Source organism: Fonsecaea nubica (genome assembly GCF_001646965.1).
Source record: "Fonsecaea nubica strain CBS 269.64 chromosome Unknown Scaff18, whole genome shotgun sequence".
NCBI lineage: Eukaryota > Fungi > Ascomycota > Eurotiomycetes > Chaetothyriales > Herpotrichiellaceae > Fonsecaea > Fonsecaea nubica.
Genome location: NW_019173691.1, coordinates 315,823 through 334,945, shown reverse-complemented (window position 1 = coordinate 334,945; position 19,123 = coordinate 315,823). Strand labels below are relative to the sequence as shown.

At 52.0% G+C, this 19,123-nt stretch overlaps 6 protein-coding genes across 6 annotated transcripts; 2 read left to right on the top strand and 4 right to left on the bottom strand.

Moving 5' to 3' along the window:
• Positions 1 to 676: 676 nt before the first annotated feature.
• On the top strand, positions 677 to 2,194 carry AYO20_03782 (hypothetical protein; the record flags this gene model as incomplete). Its single annotated transcript, XM_022642082.1, has 2 exons — positions 677 to 779; positions 831 to 2,194. 2 exons carry the CDS (start codon positions 677 to 679, stop codon positions 2,192 to 2,194), a joined length of 1,467 nt encoding a protein of 488 aa, XP_022502025.1.
• A 245-nt stretch (positions 2,195 to 2,439) lies between these two features.
• On the bottom strand, positions 2,440 to 4,629 carry AYO20_03781 (hypothetical protein; the record flags this gene model as incomplete). Its single annotated transcript, XM_022642081.1, has 1 exon — positions 2,440 to 4,629. The coding sequence occupies one exon, from the start codon at positions 4,627 to 4,629 to the stop codon at positions 2,440 to 2,442; it is 2,190 nt and encodes a 729-aa protein (XP_022502024.1).
• Positions 4,630 to 5,301: 672 nt separating this feature from the next.
• On the bottom strand, positions 5,302 to 10,469 carry AYO20_03780 (hypothetical protein; the record flags this gene model as incomplete). Its single annotated transcript, XM_022642080.1, has 3 exons — positions 5,302 to 8,772; positions 8,820 to 8,915; positions 8,970 to 10,469. The coding sequence occupies 3 exons, from the start codon at positions 10,467 to 10,469 to the stop codon at positions 5,302 to 5,304; spliced, it is 5,067 nt and encodes a 1,688-aa protein (XP_022502023.1).
• A 670-nt stretch (positions 10,470 to 11,139) lies between these two features.
• AYO20_03779 (hypothetical protein) lies at positions 11,140 to 12,783 on the top strand (the record flags this gene model as incomplete). The annotated part of the gene is made up of 1 exon (XM_022642079.1): positions 11,140 to 12,783. The coding sequence occupies one exon, from the start codon at positions 11,140 to 11,142 to the stop codon at positions 12,781 to 12,783; it is 1,644 nt and encodes a 547-aa protein (XP_022502022.1).
• A 1,071-nt stretch (positions 12,784 to 13,854) lies between these two features.
• AYO20_03778 (hypothetical protein) lies at positions 13,855 to 14,987 on the bottom strand (the record flags this gene model as incomplete). The annotated part of the gene is made up of 4 exons (XM_022642078.1): positions 13,855 to 14,650; positions 14,715 to 14,744; positions 14,834 to 14,844; positions 14,922 to 14,987. The coding sequence occupies 4 exons, from the start codon at positions 14,985 to 14,987 to the stop codon at positions 13,855 to 13,857; spliced, it is 903 nt and encodes a 300-aa protein (XP_022502021.1).
• Positions 14,988 to 16,067: 1,080 nt separating this feature from the next.
• On the bottom strand, positions 16,068 to 17,690 carry AYO20_03777 (hypothetical protein; the record flags this gene model as incomplete). Its single annotated transcript, XM_022642077.1, has 1 exon — positions 16,068 to 17,690. One exon carries the CDS (start codon positions 17,688 to 17,690, stop codon positions 16,068 to 16,070), a length of 1,623 nt encoding a protein of 540 aa, XP_022502020.1.
• Between the last annotated feature and the right edge of the window lie 1,433 nt (positions 17,691 to 19,123).

The following is a 19,123-nucleotide window of genomic DNA, read 5'->3' as shown; positions in this document are numbered from 1 at the left end:
CAGGCACAAACATGTGATTGGTTCTCACCCTCCTACCCTGGGCTGACAATCCCACCTAGAGGTAGGACAAGAGACCATTGCCAGGATGCCATATGGCTGTTCGCGTGGACACACACCCTCGCTTGTAACTTTGGCTTCTATCTTTGACAGCCTCTCGGTTGGAATGGTGACCCTGCCATCAGATTGCGCACAAGCACAGTCACCAAACCAAATGATCCAGGGTGGACGGACAAGTGAAAGATATCAAGGTCACCAATGTCTCGGGTGGAAGTCTCGCCAGCTCCATCCTGAAGAAGTGGATATTTTTACGAGTCTGTACGAAGTCAGGAAGGAAGAGATGTTTCTTTGTGATCATAGCTAAAGAGGTGTGGGCGCTGTGACTCCCGGTGTTTTGGATGAGCGGTAAAGGGCTCCAGTCTGGTGTGGTCGTACGTTGCGTTAGGCTCCCTCTGGTGCCTCTAGGGGGCCATGGGGTCACTGGAATGAAGCGAGAGATACTCCTACTATGAAAGTCTCATAGGAAGGTATACCGAGTCCATTCAGAGTCCCTGGCCGGATCAGCATATCCGATAAGTCAACTTTTTCTTCTGAGCCGAGCGTGCATGCGCATGGCCTCTCTGCGCACTTGCACAATCTTGCTTTCCTCACGTTTCGTGGCTGGAGTGCCATCAAGACCATGGCCGACAACGCAAGCCCTCCAAAGCCAGATGGCTTACCTGAGGGTGCCAAATATGAGGCTCCGAAACCTCCCAAACAAAATCCCGCCCTGCGCATGATGGGTCAGTCCCTTCAGCAGCCAATATCTAGCAGTCTTGCCTGACATACAACAGGAATGCCCAACCTCCGATTGAGATTGCCTTCGCGCAATTGGATGATCTTCCTAACTATCGTTGGATCCTGGACTGCCGCCGTTGTTTACGACCGGAGGGAAAAGAAGAAAGCTCAAAAGAAATGGTGCGACTTGGTCGCTCACATCGCCCAGGAGCCTCTTCCGGCAAACCAGATGCCGCGGAAGTTGACTGTCTTTTTATCTGCTCCTCCCGGTGATGGCATAAGACCCTCGAGACAGTATTTCAAAGACTACGTCAAGCCCGTGCTGGTCGCCGCGGCAATCGACTACGATGTAATCGAAGGTCGGAAGGAAGGCGACGTCCGATATGGAACTGCAGAACAAATACGAAGACTACGGCGGAAAAAGGGTGAACAGGAACCCAATGCAGCAGAGCCAGAAATGGATACCGAAGCAGCGATAGATATGATCCGGGATAAGATGCAGATTGTGCCGGAACCTGGAGTTCGAGGGGATCTCGTCCTTGGAAGACACACTTGGAAGGAGTACATACGAGGGCTGCATGAGGGCTGGCTAGGGCCAGTCAATGAACCGCCAACGCCAGTTGAACCTGCGTCCATCTTCGAAGCTGAACCCTTATCTGCACATGTTCCCAACGAAGTTCGCACAGATGATTCTCCGACGGCCACAGAAAACACTGAAACATCGAAATCCGACACCGAAAAGAAGCCAAGTGAGGGAGAAAAGAAAGAGGAGGAAAAGAAAAAGCCATATCCACCACCAGCGTACCTCTCCATCGATAAATATCCGTCCGCTAATTTGTCGCCTAATACTCCAAGCATATTCGAACCGTCTCAGCCGATCTATCAACAACACCTCTTAGGCTTCCTCAAGACACCCCAGCGGATATACCACTTTCTCACCCGGCGCTATCTAGCGGACCAAATAGGTCGAGAGACAGCAGCCATTGTGCTTGCCGCAAGCAGACCGTACGAACAAAACATTTCGTCGAACACATTCTCCACGGACCAGTCAGATTTGGACGCAACCCCCGTCGCTACTAAATCACCTGAATCCGATGCATCTTTCTCTTCGATATCACTGCCACCGCAGAACCAGACGATCTGGGAACAGCAATCTCTCCTCATCCAAGAGGAAGCCACGTGGCACAAGTCCGTGCGCAAGCTTCGCAAGGATGACGATGATGCATCCTACGAGCCCATCTGGGTCAGCGACATGGTCATCGACGAAAGGATAGGTTCGCGAATGAGAAAGTTCCAATTGGATGCAGAAGAGGAGGCGAGAGCGGAGAGGATTGGTCGGGGAGAAGAAAAGGCAAGGGTGAAGGAGGTGGTGGATTTGAGGAACGAGAAAGTCGTTATCGGCAACTTGGACGATGACTGAACATCGCACGTTACGAGGTCATATTGTCAAAGAGCCGATCGTGTGATTTCTACGTGGCTGCATTGGTCGTCTAGTCAGGCAGGCAGGCAAGCAAGCACCACTGTCATTCTACTCTAACTTTGTACAAAAAGGAAAATTTTAATCTGTTTGCAAAAACAAAAGAACAAAAACCAGGCGAAGCTCTCTCAATGTGAAATGTATATATGGGGATGGTTGGTCCAAATTGGGAATTCTTCTCATACGGTCTAATGTGGTTCCACACGAACCTTTACCTCCCTCCTCCTCCTGCCCGTGCTACCCAAGTGCGCAGTTCCCGGGTGCCAATCGTGACCGTGACCGGGAACAGGACCGTCATCGACGTCCAGAAAATCTCCCCAGGGCCGCATCCCGTCCAGGATCTCGGTCTCGCGCTTCTTGAAGCGGTTGCCCTGGCGCGTGATGTACATGGGCATAGTAGCCGTCGTTGCGATGTCGACTTCTTTGGCCCCGACAACGCCGTCGTCATCGTCATGATCGTCATCGCCACCGCCGCCGTCGGCGCCGTCGACATCGTCTCGATCGACGTCCCAATCGCCCCACGACTCCCACAGATCTTGCCCGTTGCCCGTTCCCGCGGCGGGATTCCTCGTGCTGGTGATGGGTTCGACGGGGTCGTATTCATGCGACTCGTAGATCAGCCGGAACTGGAGCGGCGGGAGGCCAAAGTGCCGCGCCAACAGAGATTTCAGGCGGTACACGGATATCGTGGTCGGGAGGAGGCGGTGGAAGGGCTCCCGTGGTGGTGTTGTGGTCGCGTCGTTGATGGGAGAAATACAAAAGAAGTGAGCGTCGACGAGGCGGGATCCGAGCGTCCCGGCGGCATATGTGTCAAGTTCAGATTTGGTGTGGGATGAGTCTGAAGAAAGATGCGCCGCTGACTGTTGCTGTTGGAGGTACTGGACGAGAATGTCTTCGCGGTCGTACTTCTCGCACAGGCTGGAGTAGAGTGGGTAGGTTTTGCGAGCGAGTTCGACTCTCTCTTGTGGGGATTGGCTTGAATGCGTTCCAGACACTTCTTCGCCCGACGGTGGCTTCTGAGCCGTATTTCCTTGCAGAAAGTGTCGCATTTCCTTCTCCGCGACGGAGAGGTAGTAGATCTCGCCTTCTTCCCTGTCCCGCGGCGTGATTGTTGTATAGTTCAGGGACTTTAGATTAGGGATCCGTGCCAGTGTCAGGTAGTACGATGTTGAGTCGGAATTCCTGCTTTGAACCTGCTGTTGGCTCCGAGGGCCAGATGACGGTTCTGACGACTCGTCTGATGATCCGGACGGTTCGTACAACGGGTTCCGCGAGATGCGCAGAGAGCAGAGGTTGGGGAATACCTGTGGAAGGCTATTGACGAAGGCGTAGTCTCGGATCCTGTTGTTGGCCAGATTCAGGGCCTCGAGGTTCGGGATCCCGGACGACCCAGTGGAAGCATGGGCGTCTAAACCCAGACTAGAGATCATGTTGCCCTGGAATGACAGGGTCTTGAGGTTCGGGAACAGAGTCAACAGGACGGGCACATGCGACAGATCCACATAGCGGTTCCCGTCGAGGATCAAGGTTGTCAAAGGAGGACATTGGGATGTTCCTGTAGCGTCGTTTATCTCAAAGGACTCCAGCTCGTTCAGAGATAGCGATAACCTCTTCAGGGACGGAAAGGCACATTTCCCCTTGGGGAAGAGAATACTGATAACCTGCGCTGAGGTGAGCAGACACTCGTTGAGATATAACTCCTCGACGTTCTGAAAAGGATGCGGTTCCTGGAAACAGTCGGCTCCAAAGTCCCTCAAGCGCAGCCCACCGGCTTTCAAGATCTTCAATTTCCGGAACGGGGCGCACATGTCCACAACGTCTTGCCAGGTTTCAATAACGTTCCAACCTACGTCCAGTTCGACGATGTTGGGACATGTGCGTTCGAGTTCGACCTGGGCATCTCGAACGCGCTGAGTGGAAGCACCACGCCCAGCGACGCCTGACACCACCAACTCGTCGACCAGGACAATCTTGAGATCGGCGAGGACCGACAACTGCTTCTGGATTCGCTCGAATCCGACCTCTTCCACCACCTTCCCGGATATCTCAATGACTTCGTCCTGGATGTGGCTGGTAAAGGCATCCACACCCGTTTTGTTGACAGGTGCATATTTGAACCGAATCGCTTCGAGAAGCGTCCGCTCGGGATCTGGATTGCGGGAAGGTCTGACGAAGGAGGCAGCTGTTGGTGATGATGATAGACATTGGAAGATCTGTTGACCTTCATGTTGTCCGTTGTGTTTCCCACGACTGGGGTCATCCCACTCGATTCCCAGCCATTCGCCCTTCGTGTTGGAAAGGGGACCATGATACCGCACGGTACACAGCGCACCTCCGTAGCTGCGACGTTGACCAGCATAAACTTCATTGCCGACCATTGTGTCAATCGTTGGATACCTTTGCGACGCGCCCAGAAGTATTGCCTTGACAAGCATCATGCAAACGACAACCTGTACCAACAACCAGCAACCCCTTTTCGGGCAGAAAAGTGAGCTTCGAATGCCCGCTAAAGAAGTACACTCCAGATCCGAGAGTTCTTCTCAGAGGTTGCCAAGATGCTGTCTGAGCGAATTGTCAAGAGACTACGAATTTCAGGGGAGGAGGGAGCCTTGGAGTTGACGAGGTCAAGGCTGTGGGAGGAATTACGATATCTAAACTGGGTTTAGCGTGGAATGGATTAGGCTGCAGCGCCCAATGGAGTAATGACGAGGCTGAGGCGCATAAGAAGCATTTCCGCTCTTCGTTATACACGGCATGTATTCAGCATCAGACTATCACTCCAATTGCTGATATGTTTGACTCTCTTCGCAGTCCTCTTCATTTGCATCTATTCCCGGCCGACTACCATTTTCACGAGGTAATTAGGCCACAAGGTCTCATCCAAACCCAAAGATGCCATGGTCCGACACAGTACTTCTTATCCAACCCGTTGTAATGTGGCTTTCAATTTTCCAAGGATCTCCTCCTTGATAATCCAAATTCAAATTGAGCCAGTATCGGGATGACAATCCCAATTGCCCTGATCTCCTGCCACTGGCATTGCCGTGCGTTCAGTATACACCAAAATCCGTAGGGTCGAAATCTGCATCCATGTCCATATCAATGTCTTCGTACAGATGAACGTTCTCTTTGTCCAAGTCGATTCCACAGCCATCGCCGGCGAGCTCATCCAAGACATTCCGCAAGACCGGTCGCTTATCCAAAAGCTTCCGCACGCCGCCATCAGGCCCGCCAACCAGTGTAGTGCCTCTCACAACCTTGTCCGGCTTCCTAAGGGGGTGTCGTTTCTCCTTCTTCTCTGAACCTGGATAGCTGTGGCCCTGTCCGCTCGTCTGTAGGATTGATCTTTTTTGTTTCTTTGCTGACGATGATAAAGGTGAACCCCTCGTTCCCTCTGCACTGGACTTTTGTGTAGGACCGTTGTCGGTCTGGGTGATCGCACTCTCGAAGGAATGCATCTCATTGGCTTCACCTGGTAGCTCCAGTATCCAGCCTCTTTCCTCCATAATCCTTGTCAGGCCTTCCAGGATGGGTACACCACTCCCTCCCAAAGTGCTCCTGCTGCCCACAAGCAACAACTTACTCCTCGCCCTTGTGACTGCAACATTCACCCGTCGCCAGTCTTTGAGCAGTTCACCGACATGATTATTGTCGTTACTCCGCACGCAACTCAATATCACCACCTCCTTGTCTCGCCCTTGATATTTATCTGCGGTATGCATCTCTACCTCGCTGGACGCGACAGAGCCGGCCAAGGCTTTCACGTCGGTTCTCAGGAGTGCCAGTTGAGAACGGTAGAACGTGATTACGCCGATGGAGCTGGGCGCAACGCCGGAGTGAATTAAGGTGGTGACCAGCTGTGCCGTAAGGATCGATTCGATTCTGTTGGTGATCCGGGCACCTGCCACGGTTTCTCGTGCTGAATTCCGGGGTGTGATGGTGTCAGTATTGAGGAAGAGGCAGCGAGAGGAAGGGGAGAGGGCGCCTCGGAGCCAGCAGCTGGAGCTGGCGAGGCAGACAGTTTGTGTACAATGATTGCTGGCCTGAGCTAAGGAAGACGCGGTAAAATGATGTGCAGCCAACCCGCCGTCAAGATCTAGGATTTCAAGCATTCGTTTGGCAACGACTTCATTGCCACATTTGATTCGACCCGAATAGACAAGTTCCTTAGACAGGAGCATAATGTCCTCCGCCATTCGGTATTGGTGTTCCAAGTTGACCACGGAATCTGGTTGCGCATCAGATAACAGTTTAAACAGGCTCACATCTAGACCGCCCTCCAAAGCCTGTTTATTCTGGACCAGAGGTGGTAGTTGATAGTGGTCACCCACGAGGATAAAGGTTTTGGCCATGCGGATCGGTCCCAAGCACACTGGCAACGTGATCTGAGAGGCTTCGTCGACAATGCAGAAGTCGAATGTCCGCGCATTGAAGATCCCATGGTTGACACCAAGGCAAGTGGTTGCCACGACTTTACTTTCGTGCCACGAGACGTGGAGCTCTTCAGTTGTGCGTTTGGGAATTCCTGAAATGTCGGCGAACGATTGCACCTCGGGATGCACTTTGTTGACTGCTCCAATCCGTAGGACGGGGATGCTATCGTCCTTGATTTTCAACAGGATGTTGTCCACAGCGGTATGTGTGTACGATGCAAGTAGCACCGACTTGCCTTGCGAAACGAGGGCACGGATGATGTGAGCAATGGTTGTGGTTTTCCCCGTGCCCGGCATACCGAGGACGAGGGCATAATCTTTGGCACTCATCACCTTCTCAATGGCTCGTTGCTGATCGACATTGAGATTCTGTTGTGAGGCTGGTCCGGATAGTGAGTAGGCGGTGGAAGTGACCTTGAACTCTGGACGCTTATTCTCAATGATCAACTGCCGAAGCTCTCGTGCTCGCCAGAGATCTTTTTCCATCATTCGAAGGATGTTGTTCCGTGCCGTAGCCATCCCATTCGCAAACTCGTCCTTGTCAATCCGGTAGAGGATGGGCTCATCCTGTTGCGAACAGTGTGAGTTGCCATTGTCAGCCACATCGACATGACCAGAGAATACTTGGTTGGTCACAGGATCGAAGCCTTCCAGTCTCTTTTTTGCACGTTCGAGTCTCCGGTCAACCACTACCACGACCCTAGTAGGCTGTACATTCGTGACGAAACCGGCTGCAAAGTTGAAATGTCCCTTTTCGTCCGATATCACAATTGGTTCTCCGGTGGTAATCTGTGAATCTCTAAACGAGAAGCCAGGACGAGGCAAATGTTTGATAAAGGTATACTCGAATCTGTTGATTTTGGAGCTTTCCGTATTTTCAAGTGCCGACCCAGGTTGAATAACTACTTCTGAGAAGCAACGCCCAAGTGCCTCTCGCTCTGAACTCAACATGGTCCAAAGCTCGCGGCGGAACTTCATGCTGTCGCGCTCTTCCTTCGTGAGCAGATCATCCCATTTCTTGAAGAAGGACTGATGAACCGGCGACAAGTGATCGACAACTTCGTAGAACTTCTCCCCCAGGCCACTGGTCTCCGCAGTGCCATTTTCGGACAACTTGTGGTACGTGAAGCAGGCTGCCTTTGAATAGCAGCTTTTACAAAGGTGTTGTTTCTTGATCATGGGTGGCAAGGCTAACTTGTCGTGAACATAGCATGCCAATTCGTTTCGCTGAATGATCATGTGGCGTATCTCGTTTCTGATGCCTTCAACCCTGTATGTTTTGGAACTTTCCATATAGTAGAGCATGCCGCATGTTACAGCAATATCGTATCTGTCCGACAAGAGCAGCGTGTAAAGCGCTGTTTGGACACGGTGCTGCTCGACATTGTCCTTCTTACCGGTTTTCAGCTCGAAGGGTACCAGTAGAGTCCTCGTGGATTGTTCATTGGGCAATTTCATCTGTGCCTGGACTGTAGCGTCGATATTACCTTTGAGTCCGTACATGGGAGACCAGATATGTTCTTCGAGTTCGAGCAACTTGTTAATGGTAGTGGGAACGAGAAGACCGTTGCGGTCACGGATGAGAGCATCTGTTGACAAAGTATCACCAACAAAGACACTCGCCCATGCCATCAGTTCAGGCGTTTTCCCCAAAAGGTATTCCGTTGCTTCCTGTACTCGAACACCGATTTCGTATAGCGACTCGATGTAAGATGGAAGAGTCTTGTCGATAATCTCTCTGAAAGATTGTATATCCCATTTGTTTATCCGCAAAGCATGTCCGAAGACTTCATGCAGGATGTGGCCGTAAACCTGAGGCTGACTGGCTGCGCTGGTGGCCTTTACCCTGTCTTGCAGCACGGCACGACGCATACAAGTGAACGAATCTCCGACAACAGTCGAGGAAATGAGGTGGTCAGGATGAACAATAACCATATTCTCAGCGTCATTGACCACGCATTGACCTGTGCGATCAAACTTGCCAATCACATGAACATAAGACCCCTTGGTACATCTGGTATCGTACCAGGATTCTCGTAACAAGATGATATAGCACATGTTGGACCTCTCATCTTTGACTGAAAGCATCTGGGTCCCGTCAGTACTTCGAGATTGGCCAGGGGAACGGAGCATACTTTTTCTGGTCTTTTACGGCCAGGTTTGTATTCGTATTCACTCTCAAGGACTTCCACAACGAGGTAACGTTTGATGGCTCGATTGTCAATTGATGTCTATTTATTCTATCAGCATGCGCGTCATCAACTTGAAGTCTATCAAAAACGTACATGATCCTTGGATGTGACTGGCGTCCTGCTTTTGTCATAAGTCGCATTGGCAATGTCCTCCCAAATCTCATCATCGTCATCAAATACGTCTTCGAATTCGTCAAGTGTTTCAAGGTGCCTGGTTTGTGGTTTGGGTGCCGTCGGCTTCGAAAAGCCTGGTGGATTGGCTACCACTGCTTGCGACTGTGAATCATACTTTGCAGCAAGATCAAGCATCTCATTCATTAATTCTTCGTCGTCGTCATCCTCGTCATTAAATTCATCAAATCCTGCAGCTACAGCCCCCGGATGCATTGGCTCCTGATTCCCGTTAGGCTGCCTCTCATTTTGGTCTCGAGAACCATCCAGTTGGAGGGTTCCGCCTTCATCGTGACAATAAGAACGAGAACGCGTACTCGACCCGTTGCCATTGCGATCTGGTTCAATGTGACTTATTTGGTTCTTCGCCTCGGCTTGTCCAAGGGCCCGTTCAGCACTTTCGAAAGCTTCAACATCGAGACCATCGTCGCTGAATTCAAATGATGACGATGCTTCAGACGGGGATATAGTTTTCTTCGGTTGAGCTACTTGGGAGACGTGAGGTGCGTCTGGACCACTGGACCTGGGTCTGGTCCCGTTCGGCCGTTTGGTTGGCGATACAAATGCCTGCGAGCACCTGTCTGGCAAAGGAGAGGAGCTTGAGGGGTCTTCCACTGCGTCAACCTTCCTTGTCAAACTTTCCTGAATTCTGTCGAGCAGAAGGCCAACTCGAGTATTATTGGAAAGGTCACGGCGAAGAATCTCCTTGCGGGAAGCGGCAAATAGTTCTTTGGTGCGGCTATGGTGCTGGGTCGTCTCTGTCCTTCTGCGCTTCGATTTTGATGTAGGCCATTCGACCCCACAGCTGTGTGTTCGCCTCAAGCTGCTGTCCTTACTGGCGGTGCTCGGTGTTTGAGGGGACGAAGGAAGCAAATGTCCGTATGCCGGCAAGCTAGGTTCTTTCCCATCTTTCTTCAACCCGTTGGCGGTTGTGTATCTGTTCCATAGATCCTGAGTAGGATCATTATTGGGAGTGCGGAGGGACTTGTTCAGGGTGTCAAGATTCAAGGCATCCCTGTGCGCAGAGACTTGTTGCGAGGAGACGGGTGAGGAACTATGAGCGCGTTTCCTGCTCCTTTGTGTAGCACCTGCTGCTGCTGACGCATCTGAACTATCCGGATGTGTCTGCCAGAGAACGTGATCTTTGGGTGTTCCTTCTGGCGGAGGGCAATTGTATGCATCCTCGGTATTTGCAATGAGGTCTTCGATCGGGATGCGCACTGCGGGTGTATGGGGAACTCTAGGCTCGGTCATCTGGTCCTGGCGTGTATAGTCACGGTGGTCCGAACTGGGTTTTGTGACAGCATTTTGATCCTGTTGGTTCTCCTTGTCTTCGTCTCCAGCCAGCAGTCTTTCGTCGAACGCGAAAGCTTTGAGCTTTCTCCTAGATTGCGACGAGACGCCCAAGAGGGCGGAGGGCATTATGTTAGGCGAACTGATGTCTTCGTGTCAGTCATGGACTGCGATGAGGGAAGGAGGGAAGGATTGAAGTTCGTCAATGTTGTGGTGGAGCATGGAAGGTTGACACAACCCACACAACGGCCCAAAGTCGCGTCCAACTTCAAGCGGGAAGCGCGTCGAGACTAAAGAGTCGAGAGGCGTGTGCACGTGATCAGCTGTACCATGATGTCATATCGCAGTCTCTACCTACTAAGAAGAGCACAGCCTCAAGGCTCAGGGGATATTCGAACCACGTCCCGGCCCCCTCCACCATATCTCCTGGTCAGCTCAGGCAAACTCTGCGACAAGACACTCAAACACCTCTCTCTGTCTTAAATCTTGTGCATGCGCTCACAGAAGAGAAGTGCCCCGACCTTTCTCCGCCTTGGACGCCTGTGTAGAGGGCCGCAGTCATGACTCGATTGTGCCTGGTTCGAATCTTCGAGATCTGCAACTTCCAGAACCAACCCGGGCGCACGGATTCCACAGCCTTACCCAGATGACCAAGCACCATGTGAAGTCTGGATTCTGTGCGTCTGAATGTCTTGTTTTTGCAATCAAAGACCCTGACACAAACAACTTGCAGCTTCGACCCTGACCAACTCGCAATCACTTGGTTCCTTCGGGTGCCAGTCCGTTTGATCGTGCAACGATGGCCACTTCAGCACCTCATTCCCCTGCCCATCGGGATGGCAATTCTTACTTCGATATCTCACCCGATCGACCATCGCCTTCCAAACTACTCCGTATTCATCAGTTAAATATGGACAGAGCATCATCCCTCCCGCCACGACGACTTTCTTCACCTGCGAAGAGAGTTCCACAAATTCGGCCCCGCTTGAATCAGTATTTCACGCTGGATCACGCCGTCTCACTCTTCAAATCGTCCAAGAATATCATCATCTTGACGGGCGCTGGGATTTCCACTTCCCTGGGAGTACCGGATTTTCGTTCTGCCAATGGTGTTTACAACCTACTCGTTGATTCGGTCTATGACGATCCACAGGAATTGTTCCACATCGACAATTTCAAGGCTGACCCGGAAGAGTTTTTCAGACAGGCTGCCAAAGTGTTTCCGAAGATGCAGGGTCTCGTGCCCGCTGAAGGCGGTGTCGGTTCAAGCGAGTCAAGCCACGATACTTCGATCCCTTTGATTCCAAAATACAGTTTAACCCACGCCTTTATCTCTATGTTACAGTCGAAGGGGAAGCTTCTGACAAATTACACTCAAAACATCGATGGTCTAGAGGTTGCCGCAGGTGTATCTCCCTCGAAACTGATCCAGTGTCATGGCACCCTAGCAACCGCCACCTGCATGAGCTGTGGGAAACGAACAACCGCCAGGAAATACATGCCCGTTGTGCGGGCAGGAGGAGTACCCTATTGTAAATGCACCTTGGTCGATGGAGGTCCTAAACCGAGAACTAGCAGCAAGGGCCGAGGACGCAGCGGCAAAAAGAAACGCAAGCGGGACGAATTCGAAGATACAGACTCGGAAGACTCGGCGGCGAAGAGGGATTTTCCGAAAGGCCTTCTCAAACCAGACATGACCTTCTTTGGCGAGGACATCGCAGATTCTTATGCTCCTCGACTGAAAATTGACAAAAGCAAGGTAGACCTGCTTGTTATTGTCGGCACGTCTCTGAAAGTCGAGCCTGTGAATGAAATGCTCCTCAATATTCCTCCAACGGTGCCACAGATCTGGATAAGTAAAGACAGGTGCCAGCGTGAAGGGGTCAAAGTTGATATTGAACTTTTGGGCGAGTGTGACCTGGTCTTGGAAGAAATTGCTCGCCGAGCAGGATGGGAAGATGCGTTGAAGGAGAGACTATGGTCTAGAGAAAAGTCCTTGAGCGCAAAGGATCAGTCTACGAAGAAACTCAATTCCAACAAATCGCAAGCTAAAGATGAACCCAGAAACGGCGATCCATCACCAGTGAAAAAAGAAGGATCCCTTCAAATACGGCCAAAAGCAAACGAAACAGCTGGCCCCACGACTACGTCCGCCAGGAACATTGTTATCAAAGTCAATGACCAGGAGATGGCCCCATCTGCAAAGACTGATATGGAGCACAAACAGAGACAAGTACCTAAGGGAAATGGCACTGGTACCGGTACCGGTAACGTCGACGTCGGAGTTGACGCAGACAAGCGCAAACCGGGATGCAGCCATGCTACTGCGCAAGACCACAACCTGGAACCCGAAAAGAAAACACAACCTCATTCACCTTCAAAAGTCATTGTCGAGCTCGAAGAAGGTACCAGGTCGAGATGGTATATCAGACGCGCCAAGTGAATTTGGGAGCGGGTTTTCTGGCTGGCCGGAACGAACCCGACCTTGGGAAGCGTCGCTGTGCATGTCCTTGGACATCATATGAAGTTATCAGCATAAGCATGGACTTGGACAACGGCATGGACATGGGGTATGGACTTTGGCGTTCGGCGTTAGAACCTCGTGTGTGCGAGGGTGTACGAAGCATCGAGTCGGGCACATCCTGGTTATCAAGTTTGATGACGTTCGTTTTTCCATGGTCCCTACGGCTTTGACTCAAGGATTCGCGAGAGAAAACTTGGTACTGGCTGAATACACGCATACATAAATTCTCGATTGAGAAAGTGCAGAGCCTTTTCCCCTGTCGTTTCCTATGTTCACATTCTCTCACACTCGTCGTGCATTCCTAAGGACCGAAGAGCTCAGTGGTGCCGCACCCAGCACCGCGAATCGACGAGGACGTTCGGTGCGTGAGGAACTTGACTTTTACATTCCATCGAAGATCCAAGCAAAGACACACATACACAGACAGACACACAGGGGGGAGGGAGACATATGATACAGTAGGACAGGACAGGACAGGATAGAATAGAATGGAGTTAAACGCTCTTAATTGCCCGTCTCCTCTCCCTTTATCATCTCTCTAACGCTCTATCTTTCAATACTTACTTGAATACTTGAGTACACACAAGCAAAGCAAGTCCCGCAAGTCTTTCTTTCCCAGTATCCCAAAATATTTCCAAGAAAGGAGGAAAACAAAAACCCACAACCGTGTAGACGGGATTTTAGTGGAAGTTTGATGGCCGCAAAACCCGAGACATCGCAGTGTTTTTTTGATCAAGCGGCCAGGAAAATGGTCTTCAAAAAGCATTCCTCCCTCCCTGCGTTCTATGTGGCGAGATCTTCTCCCTTTCATGTTGTCTGGTTCTGGAATCCAAGACCCTCATCAACCGTCTCCAGACTCAACTCCGGCGCCTTAGATGAAGGAGAACCGAGTCGGTAGTCTTCTATTTTTCACCAACGCTCACGCACACACACAACACCCCCAATCTCCTTCTCTCTCCTCCCTCTCTCACCACTCACTCAGCCGATGATTTACGCGCCCATCTTTCGGAACCAGTCCATCACACCGGTGTACACAACAAGCAAGACTCCGCCACCAGGTCCCAGTCTCAGAACCTTGGGCAAGAAACCCTTGTACAGCGCCGCACCACCTTCCTCTCTCATGATCGTTCCCAGACCAGGCCAGGCCCAGTTGTACTTGGGCACCTGTCCGTTGACCTTAGGCGAGTTCTGGATACGCGACTTGACCACGTCCATGGGAGTGTTGAGGATCGTACCGACAGTGCCACCGATCGTGCCAGAAATGAAGTCGTTCAGCATCGCCTTTCCGCGTTCGGCCTTGTCGACTTTGGGCATGAGCGATTTGACTTGGAAGATGCAGCCGAAATACCCGGCGTTCCAGAGGATGTGTCGCCAAAGAGTCGATTCCAATCCGTTGTAAAGGGCCAAAGGTCCCTCAGCTTTCACGGTCTTGACAACGCAGTCCACTATTCCGTTATATTTCCCTGCAGATGCACGATCTTGTAATCTGATCTTGACCAGTTCGAAAGGGACCACGACAAATGCCTCCGTAGCGCCAGCGGTTGCGCCGGTGAGGATAGCGAGCGGCTGGGTGGGCTTTTGAACGCCGAAGAGGTTGCGGTAGAAAATACCCCAGGAGTCGTTCGCGGCGAACTTCGTTGCTCGCTTGGGAGCCTCCATCATGATGGGCGCGCCAATGCCACGATATAGCCGAGAGGGACCTTCGTTCTTGACAATCTTACGCAGGCAGTCGAACATGCCGGTGTAGTAGTCTTGGCCGGGGACGGGCGTTCGGCCCTGAAGTTGTCTGTAGGCTCAGCGGGAAGTGGTTAGCTGGGTGTCGCTTTGCGCCATCTGGTGATTGTACGTACACTCTTGTCTTGACCACATCCAACGGGTACCTGGATGAAGGCAGTCAGCAAAAAGTCGGGACTGCCTTGTCTCGCCACAGCTTCGGCGTCCGTGTACAGCATGCGAGACCAAGACTCACATTATGAGAATCTAGACGCTTTGATTAGTGAGAGCTCTAGGAAAGACGCATGCCTCAATTCTTGTGGTCTCTTTGGTTCTGAACTCACCTCTGAGACACCGGCGATAGCTCCGGCACCGATTTGGTAGCCGAAGCCCAGAGGCTTTTCCGTCATCTTGCTTATAAGTTACGGTGTGTGCGGTATCCGGTCTTTTGAGATGGGTGCGGCCAAAGGGCGTGAGTGGAGGTTGGCGCAAGCGGAGTAGAGAGACACAGCGACCCAAAGGCGAGGATTGGAGAGTACGCGACAGCGCAGAGACAGAGACTGGGCTAAAGTAGCACCGTGATGGACAGATGTCTGCTCTTGAAGAGGATTTTAAAGAGCACAAAGAGCACCAAGTACTCTAGGTTGAGTCGTGAGGAAATGTTTTTGGGCGCAGGAGAGGGTCAACTCCGACTTTGGAGACTTTTGGCGAAGGAAAAGTGGTTGGTCGTCTGCTCCGTCCAGTTGGAGAAGCGGGAGAATCAGGGGAAGAGATTCGTGAATGGCCCCCGACAACGGCCACTTCTCGCTAGAGCATGCTGGGTCTCGGATAAGCAATCGGTCACATGCGGATCGTTAACTGCCATCTGAATGGCAGACCCAGGACACAGCTCATGCACTGAACCATGAATGATCAAAGTAACTAGGGCGTGACGGACACAACCCCTTTGATTCAAGAGTATTACTAGTATCATGCATTCCCTCCCTACCCACCAAGTCATGATCCATGCTATCAGATCACGGCGTGCATGTTCTGTGTCTACCTACAATACATGTCCTGTTCCAGGCCTGGCTCTGCCTGCTGCCCTTGACTTGGAACCAAATGCCTCAAATGTGCGCCGAGTGACAAATGAAAAGACGAAATGTCAGAACGAGGGGGTATCCAGGCAAACAAAAGACAAAAATCAGCTCGAATGGACCCAACCACAAATCCCATCCGGCAAGTACATGAAAGATCGCATCCCAAAGATTGGCGAATGTACTTGATGGACTTGATGGGAGAAAAAAACAAGAGATAACAAGAGCCTCGGGCTCAAATCCATCAGCTCGCAGAATGTCTCCACCCTCATATGTTTCTCCGGTACCAATGCTGGCTGGTATGTTCAACCTCTGACGCCTGCGCTGAAGGTCATCACTGTCGGCGTCGTGATTGTCGGACACACTCTTGCTGAGGTGGCATCCGACTCTAGGCATCATCACGCGACACTTTCATCAATTCATGTCCATGAACTCATCTTCTTCTTTGAAGCTGATGCCTGTATGTCCAGCGCTGTGCCAGTATTGTGTTTGGCCGGCCCCGTTACTGCCACTATTCGTGCCACTGCCGCCACTGTGGAAGCCCGGGCTGAGTTCGAAATTGCTTTGAGGACTGAGACTGGGGTTATTCAGGACCCGTTCACCCGCGACGTTCGTGTGTCGTGGGACTCGTAGCCCAGTGCCATCTGTCCTGGAGTAAGAAAATGTGCTGGAATCATTTTTCTCCATGGCATCCATGACTTCAGAGCGCATGCGCTTGTCATCTTCTGTGACTTGGAAAGGCCATTGGCCGCCTATTGATTGGATGTATTGGAGTAGTTCGTCTTCCTGCTGGTATTTTTGATGCAGTGCCCACATGAGGTCTCGAGTCCACGCAACCGCTCCATTGAGGATGTCCCCCTTGTTAGGGCCTTTTTCCTTCTCCTCAATCGGTAGTCCAATCGTGATGTTCCCGGCAGTGCTGGCAGCGCGACGACCGGCAGCACCTGCAAGTAATGATGTGGCGGCATTGTTAGCATTTGGCGGACTCATGCTCGCAGCGCCGGTAGTTGGCGAGAGTGGTCCAGTACTCTGCAACTGCTTCTTGACCTTGTCATCCTCCAGGCGGTGTTGTGGCACCAAGTGGGACAAGTCGTGGATGCGTTCGTTGATGTTGTCTCGCCGTCGCCGTTCAACAGCATTGTGCGACGCACGCCTCCTTCGCTTCTTAGCCTCTGCAGTCTCTGTATTGCTGGTACTAAGACCGCCATCAACCTTTGCCGGTAGAGAGGCATGATGACCAGTCCCAAGAGTCTCAGAAATGCCAGCATGATGAATGCCATTGCCTGGAGATGACAACGGCGAATCTAGGTATGAATGGAAGCTCCCAGGCGTACTGTCGTATTGTCCCGACAAGGTCTTGGAGTGTCGATTTTGGACGTTCGGGGCGCGGATGGGGCGACCATTGGCAAGATTTCCCGACTCTGGAGTTCCGATCTGTAGTCCTGCCATCCCTGCCGTACGTGGAGTCAACGGGGTTCGCTGATCGGACGATTTCCGATTTGCCGCCTGCATGCTGGGACGCTTTCCAAACTGGGAACCTTGGTGAGGCGACATATGAGTCGGGAGGGAGCCCATGGGCCTGAATTGGTTATAGTCAAAGTTTCCAAGGAATGGGCTCTGAATGGGAGGCCCGTCCGGAGTACTAGAATAGACATTGGGTATTTGGTTCTGCTGGTCCATTTGGACTGCACCTGAATTTCTGTTATTGCTGTTGGTAGGATTTGCCAGGGTGAAATCATCAAACATGCCTTGACCATTGTTGTTTCCGAAGTCGAGGGACTCTAATAACTCATTATCGGTGTAAGCGGGTCCCACCCCGACGCCGTAACTGGACGAGATGGGATTTCCACCATAGTTGTATGGCATGCTACCATAGTTGGTAGCGGGCATGGAGAGCTCGGAGGGGTCAATGCTCCCGCCATCCTGTTGGTTGTTGAACTGGTTGCCATAACCCTGAGAGTTGCCATAGTTCGCCGATGACATGAATCGGTTAGGGTTATTACCGAAGTCATCGGGCTCGCTCTTGATATAGGGCATACCGGCTGAAGAATGTGTCATGATCCAAAACAAAGGAAAGAGTGAGAAGTCGGTGGTTGGAATAAGGTGGCAATAAGAATAGAAGAAGTTCAGCTCGCGTGCTTTGACCCAGATGTCACTCAGCAGCGAACAAAAGAAACCAGGTGGCTATCAAGCGGATATAGCCATGGGGTTTGCTGACCAGGTGAATGAGGAAAGGTGAAGCACGGCTATCGAGGGTAACTCCGTCCTAGTGATACCGAGAGTGAATGGACTTGGGTTGTCACCGTCAAGCAGTGACCTTCCGTGCCGAAAACTTCCCTGTCGCAACGTGGACGAGGCTGACGGCAGTATGCGCTGTCAGCAATGAATCACACCGTCCGGCCTTATTCCGTCGTGTTTTCGTCGGTGATATTCGCTACTCTGTGTAGCGTGCGTCTGAAGCGAGAAAGACCGTCCCAATTCGAACAGCAGCAGACAGATCAAGGGGTGTTCTCCGACGGCGTGAGTCTTTTTGGCTCTAAAGGCTGACCCAAATCGCCGATACCACCTCTTTCTGGGTTGCCTTGAATGATTGATGTGGTGAACGGCGACTGAGGTGGTCAGAGGGAAGATTGGACGGGCGCAAAGCGAATCAAGAGCGCATGAGCTGTGCTGAGATGTGGACGAGATAGCGGGTGCGGGTTGAATGCGAGGGGCTGCCAGAGGAAAGCCGTGGGACAGAAGACCTGAAGGTGGGAGCTGCGCTCAATCGAGGTTTCGTGGCGGGCAGGTACAAGTAGCACAGAGTCGATGTCGTCAACGTCAGAAGTTGTCGTAATCGCGGTTGTTCGGGATAAGGTGAAATAGATCAGGACAGAGTGTCTGGGATGGCAAGGCTCCGACGGGGGTTGTCGTGGTTGTGGTTGAAGGTGGGATGCGGTGTGGTTGTTGTACGGAGAGACAGGGAGGGTACCGTCAGGGTAAGGGTTGTTTGTGGCAGTGGCAGTGCGAGAAGGCCACCTTGGGGAAGTGAATTTTGAGTGCGGCCGAGATGCCGTGACCGAGTGAGTGGGAGAGGCCAGGGAGAAGGGTGACGGAGAAGTCGAAGGGCAACAGTGGCGGCGCTGGGGGGGGCACTGGGGGGTTGGACAGCTGCTGAGTGGCTGCCCAGAGTCGTCTGGGTTTGTCACCGCGATTCGGCTCTGCCAATGGAATTCCGAGTCGATCTGGACTCGAAGCTCGACCTTGGCGCAGGGCGGGGCTGGATTGGACGGCGGCACAAGTCGAGTCTGTGAGTCAAGCTGCCGCCTCTCATGCCACAAGCACGATTCAATTGGACTGTGCGACTTGTTAAGGTTGACACTTGATAGGTCGACGGGTTGATGGGCACTTCGGTACGACCTTCTTGCAGTTTGTTATAGGAGCAGAAGAGTATTCAGGAGGGAGCTGGTCTGGACGATCCCTTGGAGAAG